Genomic DNA, 19,557 nt, shown 5'->3' with positions numbered 1-19,557 from the left:
CAACAGGCAGGCTAAAAAAGTCAGTGTGGCCATAGGGGTAAGATGAGAAAACTTCCTAGTGGCATCACTGTGGACACTGAGCAGCTGCATAATTACCTTCTAATAAAGTGAGCAAAAAAGAAAGGAGAATGAGAAAAAGGTGAGGTTAGGCTTACTGTTAAAAATACTTTTCAGTGAGAGCAAAGCTATGAAATATTTATTGACTGTTTACTGTTTTGAGCACATTTCAGAGGTCAATGGAATGATTCTAAATGCCTCTACCTACTAGAGCTGAAAAACAGACCATTTATATTATCTTCAAAAGAGTCTTTCTAACATCTAAAACAAATAATTCATTTGACAGACATGTTCTGAGTGACGATTATGTGCTAGACACCTTTTCTAAGTGCTAGGGATACAGCACTAAACAAACTGCATGGATTTGGAGAGAAACAAAGTAAATAAGTAAATGACTTCGTAATTTAGAAGTATCATAAGAGCTATCTATATAAGTACTTAAACCATGATAAGTAATTTGGAGAAAAAGAGACCAGAAAAAGGAGATAAAGACGTAAGTAACTCACCTGTATTCATTGTAGGTGGCCTGTTTGTTTTATGACAGAGTCAATTTTCTAATGTAACAAGGTTCCTTTATAATCAGTGTTCCCTTTATAAATATTGCACTTTATAAGATATACACTATAACTTCAATTATTTTCAATTATTAGTATATCTCCACTCTTGGAATATATTATTATTTATATTTATAACTTATTTGGTGACAAGATCTTGGTCAAGAACATAATCTATAATGAACTAACACCAGGCCTTTTTAGCTAAACACAATGCACTTTTGGATATTGCTTTATGAAGGTTTTGAGGAAAGTATCATGTTTTTTTTTTGTTTTTTTTTTTTAAGTGAAGCCCTACTAAATTGTGACGCTTCCTAACAGTGAACCAAGGATTTCAGTTGGCAATAATTTTCGGTTCACTGCTCACCCCATCCTAAATTCATATAATGTAAATCAAGTAGAAATAGCCTAAATCAAATAGAAATGTCATTAGTATGACAACCAAGATGTAACAAAGCTTGACTCTGTTTTCCTATATAACTTGAAAAAGTATAATAAAAAACTAAAACTCTTGGGAAGAGCTCATTTCCAATTTAAAAAAAGCATCTGTTTTACAAACTAAAAATGTGTACATACTATTTCATTTTATTATGTTCTGGCTGTTTAGCACTTCAATTTGGATAAGAAAGCTTATAAAACACAAACTGAAGGTTTTCACAGAATAAAGCTTACCTTCAGGCTGGTATGAGAACGTGGTTGACTTAACTCCTGAAATTTCCATTGCTCTGATCCAGGGGTCTCGCCACCTTTCTGAGTGTCAGGTGTAAGCAATCCATCTCCAGCAGGTAATGGGAAAATCCCTAATGATATAGGGCGTTCTTTTCTATTTGGAGAGGGGAGAAAAATTAAGCATTAATTCGTTTTTAACTGTTATTCATCATGACTGTAAGTAATAAGGCTGGGCTGTCACTGCTCCAGAATTATCACTCTTAAATAATTCTGTCTGCCTATCTGAACAAGCAGACTTACCAAAGAGAAAGGACAGAGTCTCAGAAGCTAAATTAGCCCCAGGGAATCAACTAAGAAAGGTAGTAAAATATAGTTTAGGAAATCTTATTAAGGTACTGATGAGTCCCTTACCCCAACTCCTGCTTTTAGACTTCCCAATTCCTCATGTTAATCCCTAGATATTTACCATGCCTCTTCAGGGTATCTCTTTTCTGCCTAGAGGAAAATCAACAGATGGTCTAAATCAGGGCTACTGATTAAATGGTAAAAAGAACATGTGGACCAAAAAAATGTTGCCTGCCATTTCAGTAAACAAACAACGTTGCCTGCCATTCAGCCATCAGCCACTGCAGCAAGCCCTGATGGAGGGCCCTGAAGGGAATTCAGGATGGAGAAAAACAGTATACTGACCCTAGATAGTTAAGACGTATATCAAAGGAATAATTTCAATGAGCCCAGACTCCTGCATGTTCCCATACATAGAAAAGCATTAAAATCATTAACTTGAGATGTCTGTCTTTTGTGATTAGCAGAAATCTTTTGATGTTCCACTATATGTTGTTTATTATCTATTTATTTTTCTCAGCAAAAACTCCTATATATCCTGGTTCCTCCCTTTGCCGGTTTGGGACGGTTCCTCAGAGCTATCTGAGAGGCTGCCCTGCTGGGCTATAGTCCTTAGTAATGTCTCTGAATAAAATATTAATTCTCAACTTTTAGGTTGTGTGTGTGTGCGTGTGTGTGTGTGTGTGCGCGCGCGCGCGCTTTCAGAGTTTTATCCCCTAAAGTAGGAAAGCTGTATTGTTCTACAGAACCAATATATGAGACCCTTTCCACCACATTATGTATGAGAAAACAATTGTCAGTTTCTCCAAACAAGGAGGCCAAAAAATTCTATGAAAGACTGTAGAGTTTCCAATGCTTTGTGGGAAATTCCAGTGAACAAGAGTTTCAATTTTAATAATAGAATTTTAACAAGAAACACATCCTTTGTTAATGCAAAGGACTTTTAGAGGGTAGAAATAAGCCTGGGTCATCCTGGGTCATTAACTCAAATGGAAATTAGCAAGAAATGAGACACCAAAGGTTTGGAGCTTCTAGGAACCATAGTGCTGCTGGTAAAAAATGTAAGTTAGAACAGAAACACTGAGGTTATAAATAAGTAATATAAATAAATTGGAAAATATTCAGTTTTTCTAAATAAGTCTTTATTCTGTAAGCTTACTTTCATACCAAGAAACTTAAGCCACTTTTGAAATGTGCCCTCACTGAACACAAAGGGTACACTGCTTTCATTCCTAATGACAATCAGAAAGGATCAGTACAACTGTCAAACACCTCCTTAAAGATTAGGTGAAGCAAAAGGGTTGAGGGACTGCATTTTATTAAAGTTGTAGGCACAAGGAAATAGAACAGGACTTTTCTCTATCAAGAGTTAATTATTTATAACTTCTTCACACTTGGGGTACTTTTCCTATTTGATTTGGGAGGAAAATTCAAACGCATGTAGGCAGCATAATAAAAGGCTAGATTTTAAAACCAAATCTAAGTTTGTCTCCACGACCTGCCAGAACAACCAAATAACAAAGTAGTCGGCTATTCTTTCTACCAGTTACTCCCAAATGCTGGTTCAGCAAGAAAGTTGTCATAAGTCCACAGCGAAGAGGCATTATTTATTATATCCTTACTGGATAACACAGAACACATTATACACATACATGCTTCCACATATCATAGAACCTGTTCTTTCTTGAGAATGATTCACCCCTTTGCCACATCTTTTCTGCTTGATTTTAAAATGCCCTTTATTTCACCAAATGATGGTGACAACGATTGGAAATTTTGGGTGGGGAACGTATTTTGGGAACTGAAAATCTAAGGGTCTAAGAGCTACTAGATTACTTATTGTTTTTTAACATATCTTAATGACTTTAGCAAAAAGTGACCAGGAATTTAATCAGATGGAAGGCTCTCTAACCCCAAGTGCAAAGAAAGACAATACAAACTTCATTCGAATTCATCACACTGCCAATGATAATCAAAATGCAGGCCAGTCATGACAATTATCTTCCTTTATGAATGACAACACAATCATTTTCACACATGTTAAATACTGGAAAAGTTGGGGGAAGGAGTCGGCTGCGGGTCCAAGTTTTACTTTCCTACTCCTGTTAAATACTAACTCTACAATCCAAAATATAAGTAGAATTGAAACCTTTGTACTGCTTATATTTATCCTTCAGAAACTGCTTGACAGGGAGGGAATTTTTCTTCAGAGACTGATAGCTGTCAAGAGGGTCAATGATGCTGTAGGTTACACTGTTCCAACTCTGGAAAAATTGTATTACCATACACATCTTTTCTCTCCTTTTTTTAACTGATAAACTACGTAAGACTTGGCAGGGAGGGAGAAGGACATGTAATTATGCACGTTAAGTAGAGTCCTTTTTTCAAAAGGAAACTCTGAAAAGTGAACATTAGTCCTGTACTATATTGGTATGCATGTTTGATACTCTATATATTAAACGCTTCAGTAAAACTCACAAAAGAAACCAAAGAATGAAATACATGTGGGAAAATATCAAGTGGCAGATTTAAAGCCCAGGTGTTTCAATAATGCATTACTACCTAGAAACAAAGCTATCATCAGCTATCAGAATCCTTGTTACATATTTTTAAAAACTGCCATATATCCATTTTTAAATTGGTTATTTAAATGTTACCTTATGTGTATAAATAACTTTGCAAATATGTTTTGAAACAGCTTTATTATTCCCATTTAAAACAAATAATAATTAATAAAATCTACTGTTCATATTATAAAGAACAGTAAAAAGGTTACATTTGTTCAACACCCACCATGTGGCAAGCACTCAGATGGATGATTTATTTACATTATCTCATTTAATCCTCATAAGGAAATAGGAATTATTTTCCCTGGTTTCAGATTAGGAAAAGTGACACTCAGAGACTTTAGGCACTAGTAATCAGCAGAAATGGGATTCAAAGTCAGGCCTGTTTTGACTTCAAGACCCATGTACTTTCCTTGGAGCTACCTATTTCTTGACAATTTAATCTTAATATTAAAGACTGAATATGGAAGACTTTCTTCAATCAGATCAACAGCAACTTTTATGTCAAGGAACTTTTTGAATTTAATCGTAAGTTATTTTATGAATAAAACAGCTAGAGCTAAAATAGTTTTGCTAAAAATGTAGTAGATATAAGTGACTATGAAAATTATTTACTTGTTTAATTTACAATATATCTTGCGACTGATTGAATACAAAATAATCATCTCACGTGTTTTTTAAAACGACCCAGTGGGGTAAGAACCTCAGAGGAGGAAACTCTGGCACAGAGAGTGAGCACCTTGCCAAAGGCCCCACAGCTCGCATGTGGCAGAGCGTTTGTAGCCAGGCAGTCTGACTCCAAACCTCTCACCCACTGCACAGCACTGCATGGCACAACACTGCACTGCATGGCACAGCACAGCACTGGCATCTTAAATGGAACGGAAACCTAAGCCAGCCCTTTAAGACTAATCTTATTTGAATAGTTTAAATATTCTTGAGTCAAGGTATTTTTCAATTTCCTAAAAGCCCATATATAGATACATACAAATCCTTTATGTATTAAAATATACACAAGTAATAAGATTTGCTCCTGATTTTTATAAAATCAGGGAAAAAAAATGACCAAGTACCTAGTTTTAAGACCATAGTTGAAATTTAATTTTTGGACCTTAAACTAATGTTGAACATGAATGGACCTATGAATAAAAAAAGAACACATTGAGGGAATTTACTACTTTAAGTCCACAATTAGGAGTTGAGTTTTAAGTAAACACTTATAAAAAGCTATACACTATGAACCCTCATTTAAAACGATGCACAAAGCAAAAATCTCAACAAATCAATTTTAGTTTGATGAGTTAGAAAACAAAAGAAACCAAAACATTAAATCTCTAAAATACAGAAGATGGTTCTTAGAGCGTGCAAGTAGAGTGAAGAGCAGAAAAGCTACAGAGATTAATGACTACCCCCCACAAGCGGGCATGGATATTTGTCACCCAAGTCTACAAAGAAAAGGCAACATCTGACAAAACAATAGTGAATAGGCTCTGTAAAGCTTTCATAACTTTGATGTGTAAATAATTGGGGGAAAAAAATGAATTCCTTGCCCTAAAAGGTTTAAATCCTTTTGCTTTAAAATATATTTTGTTTTAGAAAGAAAATATTTAAGTTGTCAGTTCCCATGAGCTGCTATCAAAAATTGCAAAAACTGCAAAAAGGATGCCTGAACCTCCATCAGTCAAAGGATAGTTGGAACAAAATAAACACCTATGGCCTGTGCCTAATCAACTACAAGTCCCACCATAAAAGATTATTTGCTCCTAAATATTCAGATACTAAACGAAGAGACTGTGCAAATTTAGACCCAATGCTCGACTCCTGCTCTCCCTTTACTCTTTGAACACTGCTTAAAACAAGACCACACTGATCTTGTACTTGTGTATAAGTACAATCTGAAAATCTTTTTCTTAAGTCGGTGCTTTCCAAACACCAAGCCGTATCCCTAAGTGACAGCCCATAAATTACTATAAATAAGAAATGAAATCTCAGCTTCAATCCATTTTCCATTGTTTCAATCTGCAACAGAAATGGTTACAAAGAAGACCCGTGAAGCTAAAAATTCAAGAAAAACCAACTAAACAGGGACTTCTAAGAGAGACTAAAGTACCTGAGTATCCTTGGTAGGTTCTGCGTCAGAGCTGGCACTCCGGTAGAAATAGAAAAGTGCACAAGCAGCAAAACAGAGAGAGACACTAAGATAGCAGAATTAATGACCACCGCCCCGCCAACAAAGCCAAACACAAACAGCAGCATGCATCCAGGACTCATGGCGCTGTGCTGGCATGGTGAAACACCGGAACCAGGAGGCCTACACGGGGGCCAAAGGGGTATCTTTGTAGTGAGGATCTGTCATTCAGCTGCTGCCACAAAAACAATGCCATCAGCAGCAGCTTTCCACTCCATCCTGCAGCAGCTCCGAAGCGATGACGTCATCCCGCTCTCCCCACCTCATAACCATAGAGCTGCTGCTCCTAGCATTTATGCAGCAATCCAGAGCAACGGCAAGCCTATTAACTGTTTTCCTCTCCACTAAGAGTCCTGGCTTAGCTCATTGGCTACAGTGCTTGGAGATCTACATAATTTATTCACACTCCTACATCAAACAGAAGTCTTAGCTACTAACCCTTTCAAACATGCCTCTCTGTAACAAAAAGGACTTTTAAACCAATTATACAGGAGAAATGAAAATTTTCAGCATTCTCACAAATCAGACAATTTTAAACCTAGTGTAATCTTCATTAAATATCAGAAATCAATCAAAATACCTCGATATGTTGCCATATAGCATGGCTCACAATTTACCTCTTCATTAGTGAAAGCTGTTCTGTTTTTCCATGCTACTCTCTCCGGTAGCATTCCAACTACAGTAGAGAGCTTTTTGAATCAGCTTAACTATTGTTCCAGGATTAAAGAACAGAGAGAAACAGAAACAAACAGATTATTTTATTTCCCTTTTTCCCAAGGCAAAAATGTATTAAAAAGCTTACCTAATTCTACTATGAGCTGTGGACTCTAGTTGATCACCCCCTGAGAGCTGATGAAGTTTTGTTCTTTCTAAGTGTTCCATATAATTATGGATCATCTATTTTGAAGAAAGAAAAGAATACACAAAATTTTAAGACTAATACCTGGAATAAAAACATACTGTTTTAGCAAGGGAAACCTTTTAATATAAATTTCTTATTTATCAGACTACAGTTCCATGTAAAAGAATATTAAGGATGAAATTTTCTTTTAACGGCAAAGGAATATGCAAATGCTTACATTTAAGGATGCTAGTATCCGCAAAAGTAGCCAACATCTTGCTTAGCATAGCAAAAAAATTTTTTCAAACCCTGGCCACGCTTTCACTGCTGTGGCCAGGGTTCGATCCCTGGTCGGCGAACTGAGATCCCGCAGTGGCCCAGTGTGGCCAGATAAATAAATAAATAAATATTTTTAAAGTATGCTTTTGTTGTGAAAATTTTACTTGGCATGCATGCATATACAAAAATTAAGAAGTATGTAAATCAATTTGAAACTGTTATTTACTTCAAATAAACAAAAAGATGAACTCTGATGCATGAGTTAAGATGGGTAATTCTATCAAATCAAATATAAAAGAATCAATCAGGCTGTTCCCCAATTAAAACTAGCCCAAATAAGAAATGTATCAGACAAGGAAAAATTAATACAGAATCACATGGATATGGTATATGAAAGCATTTTTAAAACTTTAAAATTTAAAGATTTTCTCTTTACCACCATTTAAAGAACAGTTTTGCAGAAATACAGCTTTCGTCTTTGTGTCAGTGAGTCAGAAATAATGAGCTGTTTCCTTCTTGTATCAGGGAAAACTTTAAGGGAAAAAATTTAAATGAGACTAGTATAACAAAGTGATGGTTGGGCCAAATAGACACCAATTTAAATTTTCAAAAGATTTGAGAAAATCTAAGTCAAATTCTTTTATAATGGAGAGTGATTGTATGAATTTGATTCGTTCAAATGGAAGAATCTAAGTTTCTTTAAGCATTCAAATGAATAGAAATCTCCCCTAGACTGCTTTTATAATAATCTATTGATATTTATTCAATATAGACAAATAAAAAGATTAAATAAAATGCAAAGATACAGAATCAGTTCTACCCCAAATAATGCATTCTACAGATTGATTCTTGTCTTAAATGAATACGTTAAAAATTTTTTAATTTAGAAGATGTTGAATTCCAAACCTTCTTCAAATGACTGACCCAAGTAACTATTTCTGACATTCCAAAATGGTCTACATAATGAAATTGGTTTCAACCCAATTAAACTAACACTTAATAGGACAGAACAACAACAACAAAATGGCAGCTAATATTTATTGAGCACCAACTACAAATCAGCCAGTGCATGTACATTGTTTCAATTAATCCTCACAACAACAATATGATTTGCTAGATAAACTCCAGTTTAAGGAGGTTAAAATAATTTGCCCAACTTGACCAGCTAGTTAATGATTAACTGTGCTCTGTCAGCTAGTTGGCTTTGTGGCCAGAACTCAGGTCCATCTGACTCAGTCATCAGAGTAGTTAAGCATTACAGGACTCATGGTGTATCTGTCCTTTCAGTCAATTCTGGAGGCAGGCAATAAGTTCATTGTCCTTTCTTCCTCACTCCCACAAGAAAACCCCACATCCTAAAGCATTTCCTGATGTCTGAAATAAAATATGCACTATATTCTATATATGCACAAAAAAGTAGAAATAATAAATTGTACATAAAAATTTAAGTTTTAATTACAGGGCTTCACAGAGTAGCTCAGGTTGTTTTTAATAAAAAACTGAGTAGGGGGCAATGCTGCCAGGTAGAAAAGAGAGGTAGAGTAAAATAGGATATGCTTTAGATAACCTACTATTGGGTCCACCAGCCCCATCCCTCCTTATCTCAGAATGGTAACTCTCAATTTTCTCCGGAAAATTAATTAACATTAATTCACACATATCCAGGAGTCAATTCAGCAACAAGTAGCTGGAGTCATGAAGAAGTGTCCCAAGCACACTGTTTAGAACATCCCAACTCCCCTCCCACTTAGAGAAATCTTCACAGCAGAGGTTGACTGTCAACTTTGGCTAAAACTGAAATGCAAGGCAATAGTTATTAGAAAAGCAAGGCAAAAATAGAGGTTTTGAAGACAAGTGGCATGAATCCTTTTAATTCTGTTGACCTTGAATCCTTCCATATGCAGCTCAAAATCCTTTAAGTATATCCACAAAGCCACTATTCTTAAAGTGGTTGAGATGGCATAAAACAAAGAGGCAAAGAAAATTTTCTAGTGCATTTAACGTCCATGTGTTTCATAACCTAAAAGCATTATTGAAAATTCAGGCAAGGGAATCAGACAGACCCAGGTTCAAATCCAGTCACATACTAGCATGGAATTTGGGACAAATCACTCCATCTTCTCTTTCTAAGCTTCAATCTGTAAAATGGGGGTGGATTATAAGAATTTACTCAGAGGATGAGATGAAAATGCATTTAAACAGTCCCTGATGTAAGACCGGGGTTCAAGTTTTTAGTGATTAATATAACAGTATGTATATTTCCTCCAATGCCCTCTTCAAGATATGTCTTCTTTCAAGCAAATTCAGTAATGTGTATAAAATTTTGAAGTTAATTAGAGAACAGTTATTCACATTACAAAAAGAGCCAGAGATTTCTCTTAAGCAGCAAACAATGCTTTTGATAAAAGGTGCTTTTAAACAACTTTTTTGTAGCCTATAACAAAGGTTACCTTAGTTAGAAGTAACAGTGGAAAGATTAAGGTTAAATCCTTCAGACTTCCTTTCCCTGAAGGTTTTCAGAATTTACCTTTAAAGGACACCTAGTTCTTTAGCATTGGATAGCTATTTATAATTGCTAATTGAATTGTATTTCTAGTACAGCTGTATAAACACAGAAAAATGTGGGCTAGAATAGAAAAGACCCACATTTTAAAGCAGCCATATCTGTGTTATATAAACCTTCCTTGAGGCAGAACGAAATACAGAGAGCCTATCAGGGCAGAGGATAGAAGCTGCTTAGGACTAAGGGTGGGGACCCTATGAAAATGCTACATGTAAGATCTGCCTTGGTTACTAGAGAGACCCAAATCTCTGCCTTGGTATTTAGGATTTTCCTGAGATCTTTTCTTCTTCCTGGGCTGTCCTTCTCTGAAGGATCAGAAATAGAAAAATTATTATATCTTTTCATTTGAAATTAAGATGTCAGGTTGCTTTTTCTGCTGGAACACATCTTCACTTTTGCTAAATACGTATATGAGAGAAAATACGAAATTTCACTTTACAATGATTTTTTTTCTAGACTGCATATTTTATACATATTTCAATTTAACAATCCTCAACTATTACAAAGGTTAAAACTTCAGTGAAAAAACAAAATGACTATTCATTATTCATCACTATCAACTATTTATGGCACATAAACCTACTCCCCCAAACATGCTTATAATTATCAGCATTGATAAGCACTACCAGTACAGGGCACTGTTCAGGCACTGAATTGAATGGTGTGAAAAGAACCAACAATAGACCTTTAACAATCAATTGTTCTTTAACAGTCTTAATATCTACCAAGTACCTGTCTTATTAAAATGTGGTTATTTTTTACATACTGAAAAGGCTGCTATGTAAGCTGTTCCTGTTTTTCAAGAGCTCTATGGTTCCAGCCCTCTGTGGCCAATCTTTTTCCTCCACCACTATATATCAATTCTGTGACACTTCATGCTTAGTGTGTGGTTATGTAAGTTAAAACAGTAATAATCAGGGCTTCCCTGGTGGCGCAGTGGTTGGGAGTCCGCCTGCCGATGCAGGGGACACGGGTTCGTGCCCCAGTCCGAGAAGATCCCACATGCCGCGGAGCGGCTGGGCCTGTGAGCCATGGCCGCTGAGCCTGCGCGTCCGGAGCCTGTGCTCCGCAACGGGAGAGGCTACAGCAGTGGGAGGCCCGCGTACCGGAAAAAAAAAAAAAAAAAAAACAGTAATAATCAAACCTCACACGTCAGGAAGAAATTCCAACACCTCCCCAAGAAAGTGTTAAGAACACTAGTCTCCAAAGCAAATGAAACTGAGTGCGGTGGGGTTTTACATTCCTTAAAAGCAACAATATAGGCCCCTACCAGAGGCAGGATAAGAGATCACCCAAACTAGTGAAAGGAAAATGGAAGCTGAAGACTGGAACCATCTGTATCATGGGAAAGACTGGACTAGAAAGGGAAAGAGAGCAATTATTTTTTTCAGGTAACAGTGCATGCATCTATGAAAATTCTATTTATTTAGGTATGTGAACCCCAGAATGACCATGATACACAGCAACAATTTTCACATTAAGGAGATAGAAAGAAACAAAGGAAACATATAAAAGGCTGACAGAAAATCATAAAAAGAAGGTTAAAAAACCCTCAAGTACATTTTCTAAATTGCTTTGAAGAGATTATGTGCTAGAGTTGTTCATCTAAAATACTGAAATTTCATGCAGAAAACCTGTTTTACAGTCATTTTAAGACATTATAATTTGTTTGTTATTTGTTATGAGCTTGATGCAAATAAGTCCTTTATACTGTATTATAAATGTAGAGACTCTGACCAACAATTTACCAATCCATCATTTCCCAACAGGTAACAAAACAAATTATATCTATTCTCTCATATTAGTACCACGTATACTTTTTATTACGCACACATTAAGTTTTTACTTAACCAGCCAAAGACACAAGTATTGGAACTGCCTTAATAATTACAATATTCTGTGTAACACTAATTCACCACATGAAAACTTAATGCCAGATAAAAGACATTAAAAGTCAACATTTGGTAACTAAGTACATGCTACATGAAATTTAAAGTCTTCTCAAAATAATCCCCAAGGATTATACTAGCTGATTTTCAAAGAGAAATTAAGACACATTTTCTAAGGTTAATTTCTGTATCTCAATATTAGCATGGTAAGAACAACCTAGAAACCCACCTCTGTGTGTCTTTGATGTAATGCATTATATTCCTTCTTCAGTTCTGCTTCTCTTTCTTCAAGTCTGCTAACTGAAATTAAGATACATACACTTAATCAAAACAAAATATAAGAAATTTACTTGAAAATTCTATCTTTAAAACTTGGAATGGGTTATCCATAATCCTTGATAACTTCAGGACTCATTGCTCCATATGAAATTCTTCACAAAGCTAGTGACCTCATTTCATCATCCTTAATAAAACTTTTGGAGAAGGAATAAACAGAATTTTTTAAAAAACTAAACATCTGATTGCTTCTCCTAATATGTATATGTTTATCAGGTCATCCCCCATATAAGTAGGTTTTTAACATGATATAGAATTACCTCTTGGAAAAACACTTTACAAATCTCCTCATAGAAGTTATAACCTGGGACTAGGGTCCAAATCATTGATTTCTAATATTATTCCAGCTCTTTTTCACTACTGAGCAGTATGTGAACACGTCACTATTTATAAGTACTTTCTCTACTTCAGGTCTTAATTTCAGGGACTCATCTTCTTTTATTTAGCTCCCTCTGCTGATGGAGTTTGTGTGAGCCACTACGTGGCTCATGGAGCACAACTTTGATACTTTAAAAAAAAGTTTTTAAGATCCCAAGATATAGAATTTCAGAACAGGATTTCACAGGAGAGAATGGTATCAGAGAGGAGTGATTCTGAGAGAAGATGGAATCCAAGCAGGACCACGAAGAAATTACAGTACCCAAGATAGATAGTGATGACAGTAGAGCAGGCAGGCACTGTTATCACAGAGAACGGAACACAAAACCGTGGAGGTGGCAAGGAAGAGGGGAGACCAGCCAGCCTGGAGGAGCCCATACTGGCTAAGGAGCAGTGGGAGACAGTCTGCTGGGGAGAAGTAAAGCTGGTGCTAAAGGAGCTTGTCAAGATACTCATTTAAGTCTGTCTGAAAGCATGAGAGCAGTTGTAAATGGTCTCTTGGTATAAGGGTCCGCTAGCTATAAACATGCAAGGCTGTTTGTAAGTGACAGCCAGTGACTGTGCCAGCTGGCTGTAGAAGTAACTACTATGAACTGTAACAGCACATGCATGAATGTTTTCATATGCCTAATATTAACACACCAGACACCATATATCACATAACTTGTGCTGCCTGGTAAACTCAGTTTTGGTTTGTGTAGCTTTCTTTGAATATATTGAAAATACACCATTAATTAGGAAACCTGTAGCTTTGACTTTTGATTTGTTTCTAATCAAGCCTATGTGTTGGCTCATTAAATTTGCAACAGTGAGTAAACACACTACAGTATCCATAGCGTCACACTTTATTGTGCCAGGCAAGGCTTGAGGACATGGGCTGCTCATCTTATCTTGTGGTTGAAAGCAATAAAAAGCAAACCTATAAGGCAGCATACTGAAACCATAATAAATTTTAGTGCAGCTTCTGTGATTTTTATTTAAAAACAGGAAATCCAAGCAACTTACCAATTAAATTAATCTAAAAGCATAATCCTAAAGCTACTGAACTGTAAGTATCTTTAATTGCTCAGCTGTGTGAATCAAAATTTTCCTGGTATTGTGCAACCAAAACAAAAAAAGGCTGAGACTAAAATAAAATTCCAACTATCATCCATAACCCTCAATTTCAAATTTGTGCTCAACAGTAGAGCCCCCTTACTCTTGTCAACTAACTTGGTATAAATTCATAAGATAAATTTATATCACCATCACTACCACTACTACTAACAGCTAACATTATATAGTACTTGTTAGGTAACATGCACTGTCCTACGTACTTTATATTAACTAACTTGAGCCTGACATTAACCTTATGACGAAAGTTTAATACATTTCATTTTATAGATAACGAAACTGAAGTAAATAGGGGTTAAGTAACTTGCCCAAATTCACAAAGCTAGTAAATGGCAAAACTACAATTCCTAATGGAAGAGACTAGATCCAGAATCAGCTTTTAATTACCATGGTATTCTGCCTCTCAAGAGATACTCTTTTAATTTGTTTTATATATTGGAGTCAACTTTAAAATTTCACTTTGGGGAAAAAAAGTATAGAGAGTACTCCTTTATTACTTGAAATAAAAACCCCTCTGTCTGGAAAGAACCTAATCACAGATACTACAAAACTCAAAGGTATCAAACTGCCAAGTAAAATATGTACCCAACTTTATTAATCATGATGAAATGCATATTAAAGCCCAAATGTGGGAATTCCCAGGTGGTCTAATGGTTAGAACTCTGTGCTCTCACTGCCGAGGGCCCGGGTTTGATCCCTGGTCGGGGAACTAAGATCCCATAAGCCAGGTGGCATGGCAAACAAACAAACAAAAAAGTAAAAAAAACAAAATGCAACACTACTACATACTTGTCAGAATAGCTAAAATGAAAAACATTGTTGGTAAGGAACAAGTTCTGGTAAGGAACTTTTATACACTGCTGGTGGGAGTATAAATTGGTACACCCAATTTGAAAACTGGCAAGATTTAATAAAGTTAATATTTGCCAACCCTGTGACAAAACAAGTTCATTACTATGAAATATGTCTACGTGTCCACCAAAAGGCATTTAAGACAATACTCAAAGCAGCACTATTTGTGCCCCAACCTGGAATCAACCCAAATATCCACCAACAGCAAAATGGATAAATATTCATGCACTGGAATACTATATAATAATGAGAATGAGGAAATTATTGCTGTACAAAACATCATGGACAAATCTCACGAACAGGACATTGAGGAAAAGAAGCAGAAGCAAAAGAATACAAAGTTCATATACATACATAACTAATCTAATGTGTTAGAAGTCAGGATAGTGGTTACCTTTGGGGAGGAGTTATGACCTGATGAATTTACTGTGTATACAGCCCAACCCCACCCCAGTCCAAACATAATGTGTACCCATTCACACAAGCACTTTCCTTGGCTTGAATACTCATCATTCTTTATGTTCTCCAAGAACTCCTATAAATTCAACATATAGCGCAGGATTTAAACAGACTATTCAGAACCATAACAAATAAGCTGTATTGATTCATCATAAAAATGTACAGGGAGATGAGGAAAAAATGTTACCAGATTGGAGAATTATAAAAAGAAATAGGGCTTCCCTGGTGGCGCAGTGGTTAAGAATCCGCCTGCCAATGCAGGGGACACTGGTTCAAGCCCTGGTCCAGGAAGATCCCACATGTCACGGAGCAACTAAGCCCATGTGCCACAACTACTGAGCCTGCACTCTACAGCCCGCGAGCCACAACTGCTAAGCCCATGTGCTACAACTACTGAAGCCCATGAACCTACAGCCCGTGCTCCACAAGAGAAGCCACCGCAACGAGAAGCCTGTGCACCGCAACAAAGAGTAGCTCCCACTCGCTGCAACTAGAGAAAGCCCGCGTGCAGCAACAAAGACCCAATGCAGCCAAAAAAATAATAATTTAAAAAAGAAAGAAAGAAAAAATGATTGCCATCATTGGAGGATAAATTGGAATTACTCTTTTGAAGGTCACATTGGTGATATGTATTAAAATAAGCAATGTGTATATCCTTTGACCCATTGTTACTATTCATTTGAAAAGGGCCTAGAACAGGACCTCACACACCTGTGTCTTTCAAATACAACAATTAAAGGTACCGTTAAAATGAATGCAGTATTGGGCTTCCCTGGTGGCACAGTGGTCGAGAGTCCGCCTACCAATGCAGGGGACATGGGTTCGTGGCCCCGGTCCGGGAAGGTCCCACATGCGGCGGAGAGGCTGGGCCCGTGAGCCATGGCCGCTGAGCCTGCGCGTCCGGAGCCTGTGCTCCGCAAAGGGAGAGGCCACAACAGTGAGAGGCCCGTGTACCACACAAAATAAAATAAAATTAAAAAGTAAAAAAAATAAAATGAATGCAGTATTATCATAAATGCTGACATGGGATGGTGCCTAGAACTTAATGGAAGGATGTTGAATGTTACTGCTATATCTGAAATTTAAAAATATAAAACAATGCATAGTATGATGTCACTAAGATGTCTACAAAGTCAAAACGAACTGATTTTCTCTCCCAAACCTGCTCTTTCCCATAATCTTCTTACTCAGGCAAAAATCTTGCAACTATCCTTTTGCTCTTCTCTTTTCCCACACTGCAATCCATCAGCAAATTCTTTCCAGTTTACCTTCAAAATAAATCTAGAATCTGACAACTTTTTTTTTTTTTTTTTGCGGTACGCGGGCCTCTCACTGTTGTGGCCTCTCCCGTTGCGGAGCACAGGCTCCGGATGCGCAGGCTCAGCGGCCATGGCTCACAGGCCCAGCCGCTCCGCGGCATGTGGGATCTTCCCAGACCGGAGCACAAACCCGTGTCCCCTGCATCGGCAGGCGTACTCTCAACCACTGTGCCACCAGGGAAGCCCTCTGACAACTTTTTACCACTTCTATCACTCCCACCTTGATATAAGACATCATCTCTTGCCTGGATTATTACAATTATCTCCTGACTAGTGTTTCTGCTCTAGTCTCTGCTCCCCTGTGTTTAAATGGTAACCTGGCTGGAGTCAGATAGTGACTGACTGCTCAAAACCCTTCAACAGCTTCCCGTGACAGAAAGAAAGAAAGGAAGGAGTGAGGGAGGGAGTCCTTACTCTGGCCTACAAGACCCTTCAGGATCAGATGTGTCAAGCCACACCACTTTTGTTCCCATGGAGAATTCTTGTCTCCCCACCCAACTGTTACAGACTGAATTGTCTCCGACCCAAATTCATATGTTGAACCCCTAACCAATGTAACTATGTTTGTAAACAGGGCTTTCAAAAGGTAATTAAGGGGAATTCCCTGGTGGTCCAGGGTTAGGACTTGCTCACTGCTGAAGCCTGGGTGCAATTCCTGGTCGGGGAACTAAGATCCCACAAGCTGCGCAGCACAGCCAAAAAAATAAATAAATAAAAATAAAATAAAAAGGTAATTAAGGTTAAATGAGATCATAAAGATAGGGTCCTAACTCAATAGGACTGGTATCTTTTTTTAAGAAAAGGAAATGATAACAGAGCTCTTTCTCCCCACACATGCACAGAGAAAAGGTCCTGTGAGAACACAGAGAGAAGGCGGCCATCTGCAACCCAGGGAGAGTGGTCTCAGAAGAAACCAAACCTGCCAGCACTTTCCAGCCTTTAGAACTGTGAGAAAATTAATTTCTGTAATTTAAGCCACCCAGTCTGTGGTATTTTGTTATGGCAGCCCTACAAGAACTATTGATAAATATCATTAAGTTAACCTTTGAGAGAAGCTTTTATACACAATGTTTATCAATTGACTTGGGACAGACAGCTGAGCTTGTAGCTCATAGAAACAGGTCCTGACTGACTTTATGGCAGCTTGCTAACCGACGTTGGTTTGTGTACCTTTGTTGTAATGTACTACTTAATCGTAAGAATGTGGGAAAGACATAAAGCCCCAAAATACCACTAATTGCCGGAAATCTCCTACCATTTACCTAAATGAACATGATCATTGTTCAAACTGGCTACAAAACTAATAAATTTTTGTAGAAATCTACAAAAATTTCTTAAATTTCTATTAATCACTCTGTCCCCTTAAGCATTTTGTATTATTTCTATCGATAATTCCTTAATCCTCCATTCACAGCTTTTTAATCCATTAGACTTAACTTTCTACTTATTTCCATTTGGCATCATAGTCTTACTTTCACCTCAAAAATAAACTTGATAAACTATCAACCCATTCTCTAATCAACCATTTCATATATTTACTAATCTCATATAAATTATCTATATCTGTATTATTTCTTAGCAAGCCTGTATCATACAAGAAAGGGCATTTAACACATGCAAACCACATATGGTTACATGTGACTTGCCCCTGACTGTTATTTTTTTCAATAGATTTTATTTTTTAGAGCAGTTTATGGTTCACAGAAAAAATGAAAGTACAGTTTCCATACACCCCTGCCGCCACACACCCATATCTTCCCCGACTATCTACATCCCACACCAGTGTGGTACATATATTACAGTCAGTAAACCTACACTGACACATCATAATCACCCAAACACTAAAGTTTACATCAGGATTAACTCGTTGTGTTGAATATTCTATAGATTTGGACACATACATAATGACATGTATCCACCATTACAGTTTCATACAGAGTAGTTTCATTGCCTTAAAAATCCTCTGTTTGCCACATATTCATCCCTCCCTCCCTCCCTCACTCCCGCCCACTGTCCATTTTAACCATGGTAACACTTATCTTTTTACTGTCTCTATAGTTTTGCCTTTTTCAGATTGGCTTCTTTTACTCTGCCATATCTTTTTGAGGTTCTTCCATGTGTTTTCAGGGCTTGATACATCACTGCTTTTAGCACTGAAAAATATTCCACTGTGTGGATGCACCACAGTTTATTCCTGTTATTTTCATAAGTGCTACAGTCTTAAAACTAAAAGCCTGAAATGCTCATCATCTCATCTAAGCACTAAAGTTAATTTTCTTAATCTACAAATATTTTCAGTCAGTACTGCTGCATATTACAAACTTCTATGCTGACAGATGATTTCCATATTTTCACTGTTCTTAATACAAAATAAATCACAAGTACACTTAAATCAAGCTCTCTCTCAGCTTTCTGTATGAATACATGTTACCTATTACAGTATTCAACACAACTAATTTTATTTTTTAAGGCAGCAAAAGATCCAGGCTAAAACTAGAACTGACAACACTGTACTTTACATCAGCCTATTAGTCTGATGCATCACTATTGTATTCTGATTTTCTCTCACCTGTAACTATGTTTTTAAGAATGTTCCACCCAAAAGCTGCAGAAACTGTGCACTCTCTTCAACTGCACATGAAACATTCTCCAGGATAGATCACGTGTTATGCCACAAAACAAGTCTCAGTAAACTTAAAAACACTGAAGTCGTATCAAGCCGCTTTTCCAACCACAGTGCTATGAGACTTGAAATCAACTACAAGAAAAAAACCACAAAAAATACAAACATGTGGAAGCTAAACAAATGCTACTAAGCAACCAATAGGTCAATGAAGAAATCAAAGAGGAAGTAATGAAAATGGAAACATAATATTCCAAGACCTGAAAATGGAAACATAACATTCCAAAATCTATGGGAGACAGCAAAAATAGTTCTAAGAGGGAAATTCAAGAAACAAGAAAAATCTCAAATAAACAATATAATCTTACACCTAAAGGAACTGGAAAAAGAAAAACAAAAACCAATGTGAAGAGAAAGAAGGAAATAATAAAGATTAGAGTGGAAATAGGGACCTTCAAGATGGCGGAGGAGTGAGACGTGGAGATCACCTTCCTCCCCACAAATACATCTACATGTGGAACAACT

At 36.9% G+C, this 19,557-nt stretch overlaps 1 protein-coding gene across 7 annotated transcripts in view; it reads right to left on the bottom strand.

Annotated features, from left to right (window-relative positions):
• Window positions 1–19,557, bottom strand: part of SPAG9 (sperm associated antigen 9) — a 143,573-nt gene that overhangs the window by 62,134 nt on the left and 61,882 nt on the right. For all 7 annotated transcript variants that reach the window (XM_060135508.1, XM_060135509.1, XM_060135511.1 and 4 more), the window contains exons 3-5: window positions 12,182–12,252; window positions 7,183–7,277; window positions 1,284–1,434 (exon numbers count right to left, since the gene is read on the bottom strand). In XM_060135508.1, the coding sequence (XP_059991491.1) occupies window positions 1,284–1,434; window positions 7,183–7,277; window positions 12,182–12,252 (317 nt within the window). The remainder of the gene's footprint in view (window positions 1–1,283; window positions 1,435–7,182; window positions 7,278–12,181; window positions 12,253–19,557) is intronic.

This window comes from Lagenorhynchus albirostris, chromosome 20 (genome assembly GCF_949774975.1).
Source record: "Lagenorhynchus albirostris chromosome 20, mLagAlb1.1, whole genome shotgun sequence".
In the NCBI taxonomy this organism is placed as follows: Eukaryota; Metazoa; Chordata; class Mammalia; order Artiodactyla; family Delphinidae; genus Lagenorhynchus; species Lagenorhynchus albirostris.
The sequence above is the reverse complement of the archived record's forward strand: the minus strand, read 5'-3'. Positions and strand labels throughout refer to the sequence as shown.